The sequence below is a fragment of the Lathyrus oleraceus genome, chromosome 4 (assembly GCF_024323335.1).
Source record: "Lathyrus oleraceus cultivar Zhongwan6 chromosome 4, CAAS_Psat_ZW6_1.0, whole genome shotgun sequence".
Classification (NCBI taxonomy): domain Eukaryota; kingdom Viridiplantae; phylum Streptophyta; class Magnoliopsida; order Fabales; family Fabaceae; genus Lathyrus; species Lathyrus oleraceus.
This window is the reverse complement of record NC_066582.1, coordinates 258,029,627-258,050,750: the sequence shown is the minus strand read 5'-3', so window position 1 is coordinate 258,050,750 and position 21,124 is coordinate 258,029,627. Positions and strand designations below refer to the sequence as shown.

At 39.1% G+C, this 21,124-nt stretch overlaps 1 protein-coding gene across 1 annotated transcript; it reads left to right on the top strand.

The window, feature by feature from the left end:
- Positions 1 to 15,816: 15,816 nt before the first annotated feature.
- Positions 15,817 to 16,596, top strand: LOC127136959 (uncharacterized). Its single transcript, XM_051063463.1, has one exon. The coding sequence runs from the start codon at positions 15,817 to 15,819 to the stop codon at positions 16,594 to 16,596; it is 780 nt and encodes a 259-aa protein (XP_050919420.1).
- The last annotated feature ends 4,528 nt before the right edge of the window (positions 16,597 to 21,124 follow it).

Sequence of the window (21,124 nt, the reverse complement as noted above, 5' to 3'; positions counted from 1 at the left end):
CCTAAGCACAAGAGGTCTAACAAGACTCACGATGAATAAGGGTTTGCTAAAGCACAAGAGAACTGATAAGGCAAACAATGATTGAATAAAATGGGCCTAAGCACAAAAGGGTGATAAGGCTCGTGATGGATAAGGGTTTGTCAAAGCACAAGAGGACTCATAAGGCAAACAATGATTGAATTGATTGATTGGGATTTCAAGATTTGATTACAAGTGAATTGATCCAAAGGATATCTGAATGTCAAAGAGAGTGTGATTAATGATCCACTGAGGGAGAAATGATTGTTGTGCAATGGTGCTTCACTGTTGAAGTATTGAATGATATGATGCTTGCTTGAAGAATAAGACTTGTCAATTGTATGATTCAAATTTCACTAAAGTTTATGAACAAAGGCAAATACCTTGAGCAATTGGGTCAAGCGTATCGTACCCAAGGATATCCAGAATGAGTTGATGGAATTCTCCACTCTCATCTATTCTTTGTTTCTTAAGGCTCATGGTGTGCAACTCGAATCAAAATTGATGAGTTGCTGATAGGAGATCATGAATATTGATTTTATTGATGTAGTGCTACTTGTTGTAGAAGAAGACTTGACAATTACGTAATCTAAATTGTGCTAAAGTCTATGAATAAAGGTGAATACTGAGAGCAACTAGGTCAAGCGTCCTGTACCCAAAGATATTCAGAATGAGATAATGGAATTCTCCAACCTTATTTCTTCTCTATTTCTTAAGGCTCGTGGCACACACTCTGAATTATGATCGTCAAGCGTTGATACCTTTGCAGTGCTTGAGAAGTAGTCCACTTTGCTAGCTATGTTTAACTGGTGTTGACTTGAAGTCTTGATCTTGCATTTGAACTTGAGGTCTCGAGCTCCTAAGATTTAACATATCCACAATAGCTTGAGCGTAATGAACTTGCCATATCGAGTGATCAAGGGTCCTCTGATCACTTGAAATAGGCTTGGGGCTTACAATACAATTACAAAGGATTTGGTTGACCAAAGTATCCTTTGGTCAACACTAATCAGTGGGGTTGAAATAATAGTTGAACTATGTATAATAATAAACCTATTGAATTAATCAACTAAAAAAAACCAGACAATTCTAATCAAGGCCCTAAATTAAGGTATCATGTGTTAAAATCAAGATTTTAAGTCCTAGGGTAAAATGGTCATTGTGTCAAAATGAATTAATTAGGGAAATAGTTTCTAAAAATCAACATTTAATTAAAAATCTAATTAAGTCTAATTATATCTAATCATGTGAAAATCTAATTAGTCTAAAATCTAATTATCCTAATCACATCTAAACATAACCTACTCAAGATTCAAAACTTAATTAAATCCTAAAATCTAATTATGATCTAAATTTTTAGTTATTCTAAAAAGATTATTCTAATTAATCTGATTAGAATTCTAATTAAAATAAATTATCATAATTAATCCTAATTCTAAATTTTATTTCTAATTATCAAAAGAGAAAACAAAAATTAAAATAGTATATAACTAGGAGGTTCACAAATGGGGGTAAAGGCCCAAAACTGAGGTTTATTAAGGGATCCACAATGGGCCTCTTGTTCAGCCAAGGCCCAATTCACTCCAGGGAGGTGCAGATTCATGGCAGGTGCGTATGGAAAAATTGTTTGGGCCCGAGGCCCAAACCAAGTCCAAGTCTGACCAAAGGAATCGGTCCAAACAAACCTCCATCATTCTAAAATGCCAAAATCGATTATCCATAAGTTGGTGAAGTCTCTTGCGCAAACGCTGTAACACCCTTCTAAATACCCCAAATATTCAATAACAACAACAATTATTTATCAGAGTAACTACACAAACAAGGGTGTCACATAACAACTTCTTCACAAAAGTCAATATAAAATCAGTCATTGCTCAATTTTATTCAACGTAAAACTTCTTTAACAATACGCAGCGGATAAAGTATTTCAACGTCTGTAATTCATCAAAATTAACATTTATTCAACGGTTCAAACATCCCGTCCCGATGTTACATCTATCAGAGCATGACCCTCTAACCACCCTAGACTTCAAGCACTAACTTCTATTCGACTCACTGCTCGTTACCTGAAAAATATAACTGTAAGGGTGAGTTCCTCAATCGATATAACAAATATTATAATTTATCATGTTATGTTAAGTAATTCTACACGTTAATCACCCTAATTATATCATGCATTAGGCAACGGCACAGTCAACTCAATTATCATATTCAAACACAACGTAAAGGCAACTCAATAACAACATAAAATGCAACTCAATGAGACTCGACTCTTCATGCATGTGGTACCATTTGGAGCAAAACTCCCAACTTAAAATCATTGCCAGTTTAGTGGGCATCAAGGCATAAGCCTTCAACTTTCAACTTAAAATTTTGCCAATCCAGGCCAACGTGGTGTGAGCAAAAGCCCCATAATTTTGCCAATCCAGGCCAACGTGGTGTGAGCAAAAGCCCCGACTTAATGCATATGAATGTATATGTCATGTACGACTTGAAAGTTCAACAACATAACAACAACAGCCACATAACAGCTTTTCAACAAAACAACTCAAAATCAACGTTGGCTCTTCAGCCTACAACTCAGTAATTCTCAACAAAGCAACTTAGAATCAACGTTGGCTCATCAGCCTACAACTTAATAATTTCAACAAGGCAACTTAAAAATCAACTTTTCAACATTATTGCATCAACATTTCACAACCATAAACCTCATAAATTCATTCATCACAATTAACTATGATAGGCCAGCTACCAATTGCATTTACAGCATAAAAATCAGCTATTTTTCCACACTGCACGTATACGAACAGGATTTGAAGTCTTTGAGTCGACCATAGGGGTCAGCTCAAAGCTCGCGGTCGGCGCAAAGGCTCTGCTCAACTGGAGGGAGTCGGCGCAAAGACCCCTTGCGTCGACGCATGGGGTCGACGCTTAACTCACGGGTCGGCGCCAAAATGCCTTGCGTCGACGCATGCAGTCGGCGCATGCCCCACGGGTCAGCGCACGCCGACCCTATGGTCGACCGCTCGCGCGCAGACTCAGATTTTTCTGAGTTATTCCCAGTTCCGTCAGCTTCACGCAGATCGGGTTTTCCGGCCGCTTCCGCATCTAAAACCCTTTCTAAGAAAACCTAATTTGTCTTTAGTTTAGTAGTGTCGAGTCAAGTTTTAATTGGAATTCGTACCATAGACTAACAATTTACGACTCACACAACTACCAATTCCATTACAGTTTTTAACACGGTTTATTCATCGTAAAGTTCAGCATATACAGTTCCAATTAGGGTTACATCAACGACTTCTCACTACCCACGACATGTTAATCTATAATACTCATTAAACGACGATAAACCCCCCTTACCTGAGATAATCCGGCAATTCTTCGAGCTTCAAGCTTTTCCGTTCTCCAACCTTTGCTCTACAGCTCTTCTCTTGCCCTTTTCCTCTTCTCTGCAGCTTCTCAACTTTTCACGTGAAAACCTTTTCCAACAAATGAAAACCTTTTCTTTATTCCCACTTATATATATATTCCAATTATTATTATTCCAAAATAATAATAATAATAATAATCCAACAATCCAATTTATTTAATTAAATTAATAATTATATTATCAACTTAATTAAATAATTCTTTTTCTTTATTTGGGGTGTTACAACTCTCCCCCACTAAAAGAGTTTTCGTCCTCGAAAACATACCTCAAGCAAATAACTCTGGATAGGACTCTTTCATCTGACTCTCCAGCTCCCAAGTCACATTGCCACCTGCTGGTCCTCCCCAAGCTACCTTCACTAAGGCAATCTCTTTACCCCGCAACTGCTTCAACTCTCGATCCTCAATCCTCATAGGCGATGTTTCAACAGTCAGGTTATCTCTCACCTGTACATCATCTACTTGGATCACATGCGACGGATCATGAATGTACCTCCTCAACTGAGACACATGAAAAACCTCATGCAAATTCGCAAGTGACGGCGGTAAAGCGATACGATAGGCTACTTCTCCTATCCTCTCCAGAATCTGATAAGGACCAATAAATCGCGGTGTCAACTTCTTCGACTTCAAAGCTCGACCAACACCTGTTATCGGAGTAACACGAAGAAACACATGATCTCCCTCTTGGAACTCAAGTGACTTCCTCCTCTTATCATGATAACTTTTCTGACGACTCTGAGCAATTCTCATCTTTTCCTGAATCATCTTAATCTTTTCTGTAGTCTGTTGAACAATCTCCGGTCCAACCACAACACTCTCACCGGACTCATACCAACATAACGGTGTCCGACATCTCCTACCATACAAAGCTTCAAACGGCGCCATACCAATGCTCGAATGAAAACTATTGTTGTAGGTAAACTCAATCAAAGGTAAATAACAATCCCAAGCACCTCCCTTCTCCAAAACACAAGCTCTCAAAAGATCCTCTAATGACTGAATCGTCCTCTCAGTCTGACCATCAGTCTGCGGATGATATGCAGAACTCAATCTCAGCTTAGTTCCCAAAGCCTTCTGCAAACCTTCCCAGAATTTCGATGTAAACCTAGGATCTCTGTCCGAAACAATACTCGACGGAATACCATGCAGACTTACAATCTTCTCAATATACAACTCAGCCAATTTCTCTAACGGATAATCCATTCTGATCGGAATGAAACGAGCCGACTTCGTCAATCTATCCACAATCACCCAAATAGCTTCAAAATTCTTACTTGTCCTCGGTAAACCAGAAACAAAATCCATACTGATACTATCCCATTTCCACTCTGGAATCGCCAACGGTTGCATTAGCCCAGACGGCTTCTGATGCTCAATCTTTGACTTCTGACAAGTCAAACAGGAATAAACAAAACTCGCAATTTCTTTCTTCATTCCCGGCCACCAAAATAACTTCTTTAAATCATGATACATCTTCGTAGCTCCAGGATGAATACTCAATCCACTACGATGTCCTTCTTCAAGAATACTCTTCTTAAGTTCGGTAACATCCGGAACGTACACCCGACTACCAAATCTCAAAACACCATTCTCATCAACTCTGAATTCGCCACCTTGACCTTGATTCACTAGAGTCAACTTATCAACCAAAAGCATATCAGATTTCTGACCCTCTCTGATCTCATCCAGAATACCACTTGTTAACTTCAACATTCCCAATTTAACACTATTGTGAGTACTCTCACACACCAAACTCAAATCTCTAAACTATTCAATTAAATCCAACTCCTTAACCATTAGCATAGACATATGCAATGATTTCCGACTCAACGCATCAGCCACTACATTTGCTTTACCCGGATGGTAATTCAAACCAAAGTCATAATCCTTCAGAAACTCTAACCATCTCCTCTGTCTCATATTCAGCTCTTTCTGATCAAACAAATACTTTAAACTTTTATGGTCACTGAAAACCTCAAATCTTGACCCATACAAGTAATGCCTCCATAACTTCAGAACAAATACCACGGCTGCCAACTCTAAATCGTGCGTCGGATAGTTCCTCTCATGAACCCTCAGCTGTCTTGAAGCATAAGCTATAACCTGCTTATTCTGCATCAACACGCCACCCAAACCCAACAATGAAGCATCGCAGTAAACCTCAAATGGTTCCGACGAACTCGGTAATATCAGAATAGGAGCAGTAGTCAGCCTTCTCTTTAACTCTTGGAAACCTCCTTCACATTTTGAGTCCCAAATAAACGCTTGCCCCTTTCTAGTCAACATTGTCAACGGTAACGCCAACTTGGAAAATCCCTCAATGAACTTCCTGTAATAACCAGCCAAACCAAGGAAACTTCGAATCTCAGCAACAGACTTCGGAGCTTCCCACTTAGATACCGCTTCTATCTTGGAAGGATCAACAGCAACACCACCTCTCGAAATCACATGACCAAGAAAACTAACCTCTCCTAACCAAAATTCACACTTGGACAATTTAGCAAATAACTTCTTTTCTCGTAGAACTTCTAAAACCACTCGCAAATGCTCAGCATGCTCTTCTTCAGATTTCGAATACACCAAAATATCATCAATAAACACCACAACAAACTTGTCTAGGTACGGATGGAAAATCCTATTCATATACTCCATAAATACTCCAGGTGCATTAGTCACACCAAAAGGCATTACAGAATACTCATAATGTCCATACCTTGTTCTGAAAGCAGTCTTCTGAATATCCTCGGTTTTCACACGAATCTGATGATACCCAGATCTCAAATCTATTTTGCTGAATACACTTGCACCAACCAACTGATCCATCAAATCATCAATCCTCGGCAAAGGATACCGATTCTTGATCGTCACTTTATTCAGTTGCCTGTAGTCCACACACAACCTCATAGTACCTTCTTTCTTCTTAACCAACAACACTGGTGCACCCCACGGTGACACACTCGGACGAATAAATTTCTTATCCAACAGATCTTCCAACTGACTCTTCAGTTCAGTTAACTCAACAGCAGACATACGGTACGGAGCCATCGATATCGGCCTAGTACCAGGTACCAAGTCAATAGAGAACTCCACTTCACGCTCTGGCGGCAATTCATTCACCTCTTCAGGAAACACATCAGGAAAATCACACACCACGGCTAGATCGCCAATCACCAGTTTATCTTTAGCCTCCAAGGTTGCTAACAGCATAAACAACTCCGCTCCATCAACTACTTCTTCATTCACCTGTCTTGCTGATAGAAACAAACTCTTTCCTTCCTCAATCTCCGGAAAGACCACAGTCTTATCAAAACAATTGATAGAAACTCGATTAAACACCAACCAGTTCATACCCAGAATAACCTCAATCTGCACTAACGGAAGACACACAAGGTCTATCCCAAAGTCTCTACCAAAAATACTCAAAGGACAATTTAAACAAACCGACGTAGTAGTCACTGAACCCTTCGCAGGAGTATCAATTACCATACTACCAAACATCTCAGATATCTCTAACTTAAGTTTCACAGCACAATCCAAAGATATAAAGGAATGAGTCGCACCTGTGTCAATAATAGCTACAAGAGGAAAGCCATTAATATAACACGTACCTCGGATCAAACGATCATCAGCAGAAGTCTCAGAACCCGATAAAGCAAAGACCTTGCCTCCTGACTGATTCCCTTTCTTCGGCTTCTGACACTGGCTCCCAATATGCCCTTCTTCACCACAATTAAAACAAATCACTTCCTTGTGCTTGCAATCAGCTATTGCATGTCCAGTCTTACCACAACGAAAACACCTCTTTACTTCAACAGTGCATACATTACTCTTATGACCAGCCTGACCACATTTGAAGCAAACTATACCAACAGGAGTACCTCCCCCACTAGTTCTCTGGGCCGGAGCAGCTCTTTGCTTCCCTTTTCCAGCTGGAACATCATATGGCTTGCCACGATTTTGATGCTGCTTTCCCCTGCGGTCACTGACAATCTTATAATGAGCATTATTGTCCTCTTCAAATATCCTGCAGCTATCAACCAATTCAGTAAAAATGCGTATCTTCTGATACCCAACAGCCTTCTTAATCTCAGAGCGCAATCCGTTTTCAAACTTGATGCACTTTGAAAATTCAGCACCAGCACCAGTGTAATGAGGATAAAATTTGGACAGCTCCACAAATTTCGCAGCATAATCAGTGACAGACATGTTTCCTTGCTTCAGCTCAAGGAATTCAATTTCCTTCTTACCACGGACATCTTCCGGATAATACTTTCTCAGGAATTCCCTACGGAATACATCCCAAGTAACGTCTTCACCTGCCACAGTCAACCTCTCGTGAGTCTCTAGCCACCAGTCATCAGCTTCGACTGCTAGCATGTGAGTACCATACCGAACCTTCTGAGCTGGAGTGCAATCCATAACACGGAAGATTCTCTCAATCTCTTTCAACCATCCCAAGGCTGCATCTGGATCATGCTTCCCTTTAAACACCGGCGGATTCTCTCTTTGAAAAGTCGCCAAGCTACGTGATCCAGCATCTCCACCAGCATTTGGCAAGTTCTGCACAGCTTGTGCCATTGCTTGCATTGCAGCAGCCATTGCAGCGTCATTCCTTCCAGCCATTTCAACTTGTCACTACAACACAACTTAAAAGTTAGACTAGTAACAATTACACAATTGTTAGACAGTAACGACACGACAACTGGCCGGATAGACCGACCTGCTCTGATACCACTAATGTAACACCCTTCTAAATACCCCAAATATTCAATAACAACAACAATTATTTATCAGAGTAACTACACAAACAAGGGTGTCACATAACAACTTCTTCACAAAAGTCAATATAAAATCAGTCATTGCTCAATTTTATTCAACGTAAAACTTCTTTAACAATACGCAGCGGATAAAGTATTTCAACGTCTGTAATTCATCAAAATTAACATTTATTCAACGGTTCAAACATCCCGTCCCGATGTTACATCTATCAGAGCATGACCCTCTAACCACCCTAGACTTCAAGCACTAACTTCTATTCGACTCACTGCTCGTTACCTGAAAAATATAACTGTAAGGGTGAGTTCCTCAATCGATATAACAAATATTATAATTTATCATGTTATGTTAAGTAATTCTACACGTTAATCACCCTAATTATATCATGCATTAGGCAACGGCACAGTCAACTCAATTATCATATTCAAACACAACGTAAAGGCAACTCAATAACAACATAAAATGCAACTCAATGAGACTCGACTCTTCATGCATGTGGTACCATTTGGAGCAAAACTCCCAACTTAAAATCATTGCCAGTTTAGTGGGCATCAAGGCATAAGCCTTCAACTTTCAACTTAAAATTTTGCCAATCCAGGCCAACGTGGTGTGAGCAAAAGCCCCATAATTTTGCCAATCCAGGCCAACGTGGTGTGAGCAAAAGCCCCGACTTAATGCATATGAATGTATATGTCATGTACGACTTGAAAGTTCAACAACATAATAACAACAGCCACATAACAGCTTTTCAACAAAACAACTCAAAATCAACGTTGGCTCTTCAGCCTACAACTCAGTAATTCTCAACAAAGCAACTTAGAATCAACGTTGGCTCATCAGCCTACAACTTAATAATTTCAACAAGGCAACTTAAAAATCAACTTTTCAACATTATTGCATCAACATTTCACAACCATAAACCTCATAAATTCATTCATCACAATTAACTATGATAGGCCAGCTACCAATTGCATTTACAGCATAAAAATCAGCTATTTTTCCACACTGCACGTATACGAACAGGATTTGAAGTCTTTGAGTCGACCATAGGGGTCAGCTCAAAGCTCGCGGTCGGCGCAAAGGCTCTGCTCAACTGGAGGGAGTCGGCGCAAAGACCCCTTGCGTCGACGCATGGGGTCGACGCTTAACTCACGGGTCGGCGCCAAAATGCCTTGCGTCGACGCATGCAGTCGGCGCATGCCCCACGGGTCAGCGCACGCCGACCCTATGGTCGACCGCTCGCGCGCAGACTCAGATTTTTCTGAGTTATTCCCAGTTCCGTCAGCTTCACGCAGATCGGGTTTTCCGGCCGCTTCCGCATCTAAAACCCTTTCTAAGAAAACCTAATTTGTCTTTAGTTTAGTAGTGTCGAGTCAAGTTTTAATTGGAATTCGTACCATAGACTAACAATTTACGACTCACACAACTACCAATTCCATTACAGTTTTTAACACGGTTTATTCATCGTAAAGTTCAGCATATACAGTTCCAATTAGGGTTACATCAACGACTTCTCACTACCCACGACATGTTAATCTATAATACTCATTAAACGACGATAAACCCCCCTTACCTGAGATAATCCGGCAATTCTTCGAGCTTCAAGCTTTTCCGTTCTCCAACCTTTGCTCTACAGCTCTTCTCTTGCCCTTTTCCTCTTCTCTGCAGCTTCTCAACTTTTCACGTGAAAACCTTTTCCAACAAATGAAAACCTTTTCTTTATTCCCACTTATATATATATTCCAATTATTATTATTCCAAAATAATAATAATAATAATAATCCAACAATCCAATTTATTTAATTAAATTAATAATTATATTATCAACTTAATTAAATAATTCTTTTTCTTTATTTGGGGTGTTACAAACGCGACCGCACCTTCAAATCTGCGTGTATTCAAACATCATCGCGATCTTTTGGCCTCAGAAACATGGTGTCACGGGGTTCTTCATCGAGGTGTCAACATCTTCATATTTCAGAGCGGATAAATTTCATCGATTTCAAACGAGAATTCGTGTCACCAATCAATCGATTCAATGCTTCAATCGTCAAATCATGTTTTGAACCTTGCCATCACCAACTACGTTCTAGATCGTACATACACGTGTCATACCCCAATTTTATCCGGGGTTTCTCAGCCCTTGATGACATCAAGTCTTCAATGACATTCTCATCTATTGAGATCCTTAAGAAGACATTTGCTGCATTTGTCTCTTACTGCTATTACTAAAGCATGGATGGTATGTGCATTTTTAGTTAACAAGGCCCATTTTGGTTTATCCATGAGAACTTTTGGTTTTAAAAAGGTCCATTCACAAAAACATGTCCATGATTAATATTGCAAAGTATGGTCCAAATCCTTTTACATTACTAATCCAAAATCCATTTGATTATTAGTAAGCATTAAGAGTCATGGATATTTTTTATGATCATTAGTTGTTAAGCTCACTTCCACATGTTTAGGCCAAAGTCTCGATCCTTCATAAATGTCTAGATTCAAATTGCATTTTTAAAACATGCATTTGTTTTAAGCTAAAGTGGATTGTTGAAAAACTATGATAATGAACAATGTTTTAAAGCTCACTTTGGAATTGTTTCTTTTATTGCTTATGATGCACATTTCTTTTTGTTCATTTAAGTGAATAATAAGCATAATTAGAAGTGACCAAGTGGAAAGTCCAATTTTAATTAATATGGCCCAATCCATTTTCAGTTTGAGTTAGAGTTTAGGCATTCTTGTTTAACAAATATAGAATAATTAGGACAAAGTTCAAGTGATAAAAAGGGATTAATTGCATAATTAATTTCATAATTCAAGATATTCCAAATAAATTACAAATAAAAAAAGGGGCCAATGCATAATACAAAGGGTTACACGATTAACCCAAATTTTCAAAATCCAAAATTCCAATCAATTCAAAGATTACATAATAATCCAAAGTAATTACATAATTGTCCAAAAAAAGAAATTTCAAATTAAGTTTGTACGTATTACAGACCGTTCCCAAAATTCTTATACATCATCCAAAAGTCTCTGTTACACCAAATGAATCTAAGAAAAATTGAATAAGATGTAAAATCCAACAGTTTGAAGCAACAAGCTTCAAAGACTTTTCCAAAAGCTCTTTTGGAAATTTCAGCCCCCCAATTCCAAGCAAGCGCCGCCCCCCTTTTCTAATCAACATCACTTCACCTACAAAACCAATTCAAGGGTTAAAACAGCTTATCAAATAAGCACTTAAAAAAACTGGAAAATAAATGATAAAATAAATAGATAAATATGTTGCACAGTAAATCAAGGTGAACGCCCAAGAACACATCTCATTACCCAACTCAAAATAACCTTAAATCCATAAGGTAATTATCCCATGATATCAGGAAGAGATAACTTAACAAGTTATCTTAAGATCTAACATTCACATATATAACAACAACAAAATTAACAGTAAAGAAAAAAACAGTTTTGAAAATCTAAGAAGAGATTATCGAAATATTTTTCTTCTGTGAACCTAAAACCAAAACAAAACACACGTTCTGGAAAAATCAAGAAGCAACAATCAAACAATAATTCATAAAATGTCCAAACCCTAAGATTCAAAAAACAGTAACAGAGTTCAAAACGAAAAGAAGAAGGAAGAACAGAGGGAGACGAAAAGCATAAAAAAGGGAGAGAAACTTATTTGAAACAGTAGGGGGAGCGTCGTCGGTGTTTGAACTTCACCCAAGTAAATCATCCATTTTTCTTTCAAATCTTTGCATCATTATTTTCGCCTCTATGTACCGAGCGAAACCCCCATGTTAATTTCTTCATAGCATAGCAATAGGAGACTCAATTCGAGATTTAGGGTTTAGGTTCTCAACTGCTTGTAGTTAGTGTTTAGGTTTGCTTCGTTGGGAGGACGATTTAGGGTTTGTTGGTCGCGCGAGAGAGAGATTGATTTAGGGTTTAGGTTTCATTCTTCCTTTTGGTACCGATTCGGACGTTTGAGAGGGAGTTTGGAAAAAACAAGGCCGGATTTGGAATCTCCGGCCAAAATAAGGTGGGGTACGTGTTTGGTGTTTTGAGGTTTGAGAGGTGGAGTCGCCGGAGAAGAGGGTGGCGCCGCCGCGGTTGGCTGGCCTCCACCGTCTTCTCCGGCAAGGTTGGCCGCGAGGGGTGGTGATGGAAAAGAGGAAAAGTTGCAGAGCAACTTTATGAAACGAATTGAAGATAGAGAGTGGGAATGAGAGAATGAATTCTCTCTTTCAGAATTTTTGTTTTTATTTGTTGTTGGTAGTGGATGCATGGGCGCCACATGGCACCTCCTGCCAGCCCCACGCGTTTGGTTGACTTTTGAGTCAACCAGGGGATCCTGTGTGGATCCCCCCACCATATGGTGGTGTACCCTCACGCGCATCCATTTGATCTCTTGACCAGGTCAAAGTCTCCCCATCATACGGCCCAGATATCTCCCTAGAAGGTCAATGTTTGACCAAGCTATTTAGGGCTTTGGTGTTTTCGTTTTGGGCCAACTCTGGTTGGGCCCAAAGACCTTTTCTCTATTCAAACCCCCTGTTATATTTCCAGCAGCGCCCAGAGTTGGGGTTTTCTCTTACTTGGCCCATTTTCTTTCATTTTTTAATTTATTCACTTATTTTCTTTTATTTATATCATATAAAAAATATATACTAGAATTTTATGGCTATCAAACAAAAATAAAACAATATTTTATTTTATTTACTTTCTTTCAAAATTAAGTAATTATATATTATTATTATTATTATTATTATTACTTAATAGTAAATATGCAATGATGTTGTTATTATTATTATTATTAATATTTAATGGTAAATATGCAATTATTTGGTTATATTCATTATTTTTTAATTGCTTATTATTTAATTAAAATAATTTACTAAATATTTAATTAATTAATTATATTATTATTAATGTCATTTAGAATTTAGATGATTGTTTATTTTTGTGGAGCGTATGTGCATGATTATTCTTTATTTATTTATTTATACCGAGCCTTGAGTGCACATGGATGACATGTTATAATTGTGACAAAATTATGTCACTTTCACCGATTTAAAATCATTCGAGCCAATTTCAAAAATAAATCACATACCTCTCGATTCAAAATCGAGCCCATTTTCAAAACACCTTTGTAAGTCGATTACTTGTAAAAGTATCGCCGTCAACCTCACATGGCTTACTCTTGGACCTTCTTACAATGAGACCTATTCGGTTTTTATTAATTGATTAGATGAACTATTCATTAAATAAATTCAATTCATTCACAAAAAATACAAATTTAAAACCTCGATCCAACATCGAGTATTCTTTGTTAAGAATTAAAATACCATGTCACAATTAAACGTTATTTCACTTAGGAATAAAAGAGGAAATGGTTTTGAGTTTTCAACTCCTCTTCTCGATTATTTAAACACGAACTCTTTTACCCGATTAATCGAACAACCGCCATTTCTAATCCACCTAAGCGCAAATAAATCAATTTCTTTTACATTAAGGAATAAAAAGGGAGATGACTTTGAGTCTTCAATTTTTCTCCTCGACTATTTGAGTACAAGTTCTCTTACTTGTTTAGTCAAATAGTTATCGTTCCTCTACAAACCTCCAAACCCCGATTAAATCAAAATATTTTCACAGTAAGCTAAATGAAAAGGGAGTTGACTTTGAGTTTTCAACTTCACTCCTCAATTGGTCGAATACGAGTTCTCTTACTCGGTCAGTTGAACAATTGTCATTTCTCCGCAAACATACAACTTAATCAAATCAGTTTCATAACAAATTATACGAAAAGGGAGATGGTCTTGAGCCTTCGATTCCTCTCCTCAAATGCTTGAATATGAGTTGTTTTACTCAGTCATTCAAGTACTTGTCGTTCATTATAAAAATACGTCAACCATATACAACCTTATTTTCATAAATACTCAGATGAAACAAAGAGCGGTTTAGAGTCTTCTATTCCCTTTCTCGATTATTAGGATACGAGTTGTCTTACTCGATTATCTGAGTATTCGTCATCCGTTCAAAACACCTTAACTATCATCAAATCCTTTAAAGATGAAAAAGAAAATGGTCTAGAGTCTTCTACTCCCTTTCCCGACTGTTATGATACGAGTTGTCTTACTCGACTATCTGAGTGATCGTCATCCAACCAAAAATATCTCAACCCATCAAAACATCCAGTATATTAATCTGACTTGTCAAAACTCTTTTTTCAAAAAGAACATCATTTAATCCTTTCTAACGCGCATAACAAACCAATGCTTAAGCCTCCGCCGAGAGTAAACAAGCCAACATTTAGCCTTTAGGATGCGATCTAAACAGTTGTTCATTTAAAAAACACCAACCAACCGTAGTTATCCGAACTACGAATGCTCTGACTTCCTTATTACACCATAAGGATACGTAGGCAAGAGATTGTTGTATCTTCGCGAGCATACTAATAAAAAAAACCCTTTCTCCTTTCTGAGGTTCTCACCCATTTCAATTTCAAACATTTTATAACCCAAAGATAACAAACAAACATAAATTAACACTCAAAACGCACAGTAGAACTAAAAGGTTCCCGTTGAGTACAACGGACGTAAGGGGTGCTAATACCTTCCCCTTGCGTAATCCACTCCCGAACCCGAATATGGTTGCGACGACCATTATTCCATTCCCTAAATGTTTTATCGATATTTTCCTATTCCTTCATTGGGATAAATAAAGTTCGGTGGCGACTCTGTTCGAACATAAATTTTTTCCGCGACCATCGCTAGGAATCGTATTTTTTGAGATGCGACAGATGGCGACTCTGCTGGGGACTAGCTCCAAGCAAAAGAGAGTGAAGCCTAATTTAGTTCAGTTGACGTATTGTGTGTTAGTTTTGTGTATCTGTTTGTTATTTATTTTGTTATTATTATGTTGTCATAATTATTGTAAGATGTTTTATTGACTATGTATTATTGGGGTTTCTCTGGTTGGTGATACTTTGTGAGATAGGCTTTCCACCCGAGTCTGAGAAAAACCATAAGATTAAGTTGGTGGTTGCATAGTGGGCGCCTACAAGGAGTCTTCCTTGTTGGGAAGATACGAAGACCCCACCTAGAGGAGATTCTCTTGAAATATTATTGCCCGACGAGTTTTCGTCACGACGATAGTATTATCAAGTTGGATCAATGACTCTAGGGACCTTTTAACCCATTATATCCGGTGGTTATGTAGTATTTACCTGAAAAGCCCCAGACTTATTAGGTTAATACGAAAGCCTCAATCAGATGAGATCCCTTGGGCGTATTACTACCTTACAGTGGTATTCCCAACCTCGATCTATGACTCTGAGAACCTTATTAGATAATTGCATATGAGTTTTCATCATAACAATAACTTTCCTAAATATTGATTGATGACTTCGGGAACCTTTTAACTTTAGCATCCTCCCAAAAGGGTTTTGTTTAGTAATCAAGAATACCCACTCTCACGACCTGTATATTAACCTACATATGGCACGCATAACATCATTCATAACATAACATTCATACTATTTTATTTACAAGGAATCTGAGTATCATGAGTTGCAGGAATTCAAGAAACATGGAATCAAGCAAAAGAAACATTTACTCATTCAAGTTCAAAGATCCCGATCTAAGGAGCTTACGTGACTTGGTCTCTCAGATACACCCAGTATACAGAATCAACTTTGGAAAGAGTCATGGCAATCTGCTCAGCATCCTCAATCAACAAGTAGACCATACAACTTTAATCACTTTGGCCCAATTCTATGACCTACCCTTAAGATGCTTCACATTCCAAGACTTCCAGCTAACACCAACGTTGGAAGAATTCGAGCGTCTTGTTAGGATTCCTATGAAGAACAAGCCACTATTTGAAGGGATAGATGAATCTTTGCCCCTTGAGGTCATTGCTAGTGCGCTTCACATGGATGAAAAGGAAGCAGAGGCTAACCTAGAGACCAAAGGGAATACCAAAGGATTTTCGCTAAATTTTCTCTTGGAAATAGATCATACCCTATTGAAAGTAGAAAGTTGGGATGCTTGTTACTCTGCTATTGCATTGGCCATCTATGGCATCGTCCTGTTCCCAAATATGGATGGTTTCGCAATTATGGTTGCCATTTGTGTTTTCTTTACTGGGAACCCAGTACCCACTTTGTTAGTTGATGTCTACTATTACATAAGTCATAGGTATACTAAGAAGAAGGGATTTATTGCTTGTTGTGCTCTTTTATTATATCAGTGGTTTCTAGAACATCTTCCGAAGACAGGTGCTTGGGTTGAAAAGACCGATGTTAGTTGGCCTCAGAGATTGGGATCACTCCGATCTGAAGATCTCTCTTGGTACTCCAAAGAATAAATCAACATGGACATCATATTCAGTTGTGGAGATTTCCCAAATCTACCGCTTATTGGAACTCAAGGATGTGTGATTGCTAATCCAGTTCTATCACTCAGACAACTTGGCTACCCAATGGAAGGCCCTCCAGAGGCAAAGTCTTTGGAAGCTTTCTTATTACTTGACTTTGGGGTTGAGAATCCTAGCTTATTCCAACGAATCAAAAAGGCTTGGAAGAATGTCAATCGAAAAGGGAAAGCTGATTTAGGGAGAGCAAATGGGATTAGAAAAGAACCATATTTTCACTGGGTAAGGGAAAGAGTAGAGATGATTAAAATGCCATTTGTCATTCTGACACCTATACCTCTTCCTGAACCTAAGCTCACCCATGTCCCTATTGAATAAGTGGAGGAACTCAGGACCACCATGGCAAAGTTATAAAAAGAGAATGAAGAGTTGTAGATAAAACTCCAACAAACCATCAATGAGAAAAACAATATGAAGTGGGAGCTTGAGAGAAAAGAGGCACAACTTCAGGCACATGTGGACAAGTTCAACAAGGAAGAGCATAAGAGGAAAAAGATCAAAGTGAGATTAGAACAAGTTGACCATTGTTTGGATACTCTTAAGGGTTAACTACGACAAGCTCAGAAAGAATGTCAAGACAATGAACGTTGGTGGCATCTAGCCACGAAGGAAAACAAGACGATAAGGGATACACTTGGGGCTCAGATAAAAGAGCTCACCAATTGTTTTCGTCATGCAAAGGCTGAAGTAGATCAGGAGCGTCGACTCAAGAATATAACCACTGAAGCTTCTAGGGTGTCACCCATGATATGTGAGGAGAAGTGTCGAGAAGTAAGAGATGCAAGGGAGTCTGTCAGCTATTGGAAGAACCAGCTAGAGTTATTACGCCAAGACAACCCCATATGGTTGAAAGAGCGAGACTATGTGATTGAGGATTATGAATCCTTTAAGAAGACCATAAACTTCTTACAAGGAGATTGGGATAAGTTTTATGCAAAACTCGATGGGCTAGTAGGGTTCTGTAATTGGGCGGCTAAAGAATTACCATGGAAGTTGAGAGACGCAGTCGAAAAGTTGAAAGAAGATAGCACTCCTCCAGCCATAATCAACTTCATTCTGCTCTGTAAAGGGTTGCTAAAGAGATTCAATGAGGAGCTAGAAGAGCTTCAGGCCAGAAAGCCAGCTGTTTAATTTGCTTTTGTCTTGTATTTTGTTCCTTTAACAAATGTATTTTTGAACTATGACCTTTTTGGGCCTCTATGTTATGTACTTGAATGAATGGCGTTTAAAAATTACTCCATTATTGTTATTATAAGTATTTCTTGTTTCTTCGAATTACTAACAACTAGTGAAACTTGAATGATTCCCTGAAAATAAAATACGCATGACATTCGCATCTTCATTATGCATCACGCTTCATAAAAATTCAAAAAAACTTACCCAACCTTTTTACCATTTATCCAGCCACACTGACTAATCAACACCGATACGAGACGCGAAGCAAATACAAGATGATGTTAGAGCAAGTTGAGGCTAACCAGATTACCATGAGGACAAACATCAATACGATCCAAGAGAAGATGGATCAGTTGTTGGAGACAATGCTCACAATCGCTCAAAGAGAGAGGATTGAGGAGGAAGAAGCTAGGGCAAAAAGGAATGATAGCACACCAGGTCTGAATCCCCAAGACGAGGGTTATGTCCCCACCAAGAAGAAACTGGTTCAGATACCGATAGGAGGCAAAGGAGATGGAGATCATGCAGAACCTTATGATACGTCTACTCATCATGGACCCGAAATTGGAGATGACCAGTACGATGTATTCTATATGCCTGATCAACCGAAGCCTAAGATACTTCCAAATCCTGTTGCAGATAGGCTCCGTGCCTTAGAAAAGAATATCAAAGCCATAGAAGGAAACAATATATTCGGCGCTTCTGCCATGAACATGCGTTTGGTATCGAATTTAGTCATCCCAACTAAATTTAAAACTCCTGATTTCGAGAAATACAAAGTACATACTTGTCCAAGAAGTCACCTGGTAATGTACTTCAGGAAAATGGCTGCTCATACCGAAAATGACAAACTACTTGTACACTGTTTCCAGGACAGTCTGAGTGGAGCATCTCTGAGATGGTACATGAGCTTAGAGTAGGGGCGGATTCAAAGCTGGGAGGATTTGGCTGACGCATTTCTCCGTCAGTACAAATATAACTTAGATATGGCACCCAACCGAATGCAGTTGCAAGGGATGGCTATGAAGGAGAGTGAGTCATTTAAAGAATACGCCCAACAGTGGAGAGAGTTGGCTGCTCAGGTAGAGCTACCATTGTCTTAAAAGGAAATGACTGGGATATTTGTGGACACCTCGAAGGACCCATTCTTTGATCGATTAGTGAGCAGTGCAACATCTGACTTTGCACATCTAGTCACAATTGGAGATCGCATAGAGAATGGGTTAAGGGATGGAAAGATTCCAGGAGCTATGGCAGCCCCTAGCGCACCGAAGAAGTATTCTGGAGGCTTCCTGAAGAAAAGAGAAGGTGAAACAAACGCCATATCCAGAAACTATAAAGGGAAGCAACGGGCTTCATACGGTCAAGTCGCCGTCGTGGTACCCATACCTTATCAACAGCCAATGAAACAACAACAAGTGTATCAACCACAACATCAACAACATCATCATCAGCAAAATACCGCACCAGCAAGACAATTCAAGCCAAGACCTCCAAGAAGGCAACTTGATCCCCTACCAGTACCTTATAGTCAGATATTCCCATATCTGCAAAATGAGGGTCTTCTAACATTGAGGGAGTTAAAACCAACTGTTTTTCCATATCCACCCGGATACGACACTAATGCCCATTGTGAGTTTCACATGGGAGCACCTGGTCATACCTTGGAGAATTGTTTCGCATTTCAAAATCGGGTACAAGACTTGATCGAAGCCAAGGTTGTCTCATTCACTCCGAGACGCCCGAACGTGAACACCAATCATATGCCAACGTATAAGGATGCTTCCTTCGGTGCCATTGAGGAGAGTGATCAAGGCAAATTGATCCGTAAGATTGAAGAAATTCAAACCCCTATCACCAGGATAGGAGCACAATTGCTGAAGAGTGGTCTGATCCCGGAGGAGCTGGTTGTTGAAGAGAACAATGAAGAGTTGAGGAATTTTATACAACAAATGCTGGATCAAGGTGAGTTACAGATAAATTGTTGTGTCAAGAGCAAGCGCCAGGAAGAGATAGTTGTGGTGGACATCCCCTATGATGAGGTTAAAGTAGAAATACCTATAAGCCTGTTGGTGATAGAGTTCCCAGCACCATTCGAATATAAAGATGAGAAGGCAGTCCCGTGGATATATCAGCCCAGAGCTTTTAAGCAGGGGCAGGAAGATCGACCTTTGATGATCAACGAACCAAATGTCACTTCAATTATGGGGCCAGCAGGAATGACACGTAGTGGCCGAGTGTTCGCACCAAGAACTGCTGATATTTCTGAAAAAACAAAAGGAAAGGAAGCCGCTATCCAGATCCCTATCCCTAATCAAGAAATGTAAGACATGCACCTATCTCCTAAAGCTGTTGTCACTCGTGAAGAGGCTGAGGAGTTTTTGAGGATAATCAAGAAGAGCAATTATAAGGTGGTGGACCAGCTAAATCAAACACCTTCCAAAATTTCCATGTTATCTCTACCGCTCAACTCAGAAGCACACAGGAATTCGCTGTTGAAGGTATTGAGCGCCGCTCATATCACAAAGAACATAACAATAGAATAGTTTGATGGCGTGATAGCTTGTGTGACCACTGGAAATTTCTTGGGTTTTAATGATGTTGAACTACCAATCGAGGGAAAAAACCATAATAAAGCCCTACATATCTCCTTGAAATGCATAAATACTATACTGTCAAGAGTGTTAGTAGACACAGGTTCCTCACTGAATGTCATGCCGAAGACAACTTTGATAAAGCTGCCAATGGAAGGGATAAGTATGAAGCCTAGTACCCTAATCGTAAAGGCATTTGATGGCTCAAGGCGAGCAATGATAAGAGAAGTTGACTTACCGACCAAAATAGGTCCAACTATTTTTAATATCACATTCCAGGTCATGGACATACATCCTAGTTATAGTTGCCTACTTGGAAGACCCTGGATTCACTCCGCAGGTGCTGTCACCTCCACTCTGCATCAAAAACTAAAATTCATTACAAATGACAAGATGATTGTGATTGGAGGAGAAGAAGATATCTTGGTTAGTCACTTGACATCTTTCCGATATATCGAGGTGGATGGTGAAATCACTGAGACACCATTCCAATCCTTGGAAGTGGTAAATATGATGGCCATCCAACAGACCTTGGAGACCCCGAAATCTGGACCATCCATGGCCTCGTGGCAAGGAGCTAAAGCTGGTATGGAAAGTGAAGATGCTCAAGACTGGGACAAAGTGGTGGAAATAAAAGAGAAACGAGACAAGTTTGGCCTGGGGTATGACCCGTCATCAGATAAAGCCGACAA

Bases quoted from the DNA above. Each gene is read 5' to 3' on its own strand.
- LOC127136959 (XM_051063463.1), top strand. From the start codon at position 15,817: ATGGAATCAAGCAAAAGAAACATTTACTCATTCAAGTTCAAAGATCCC.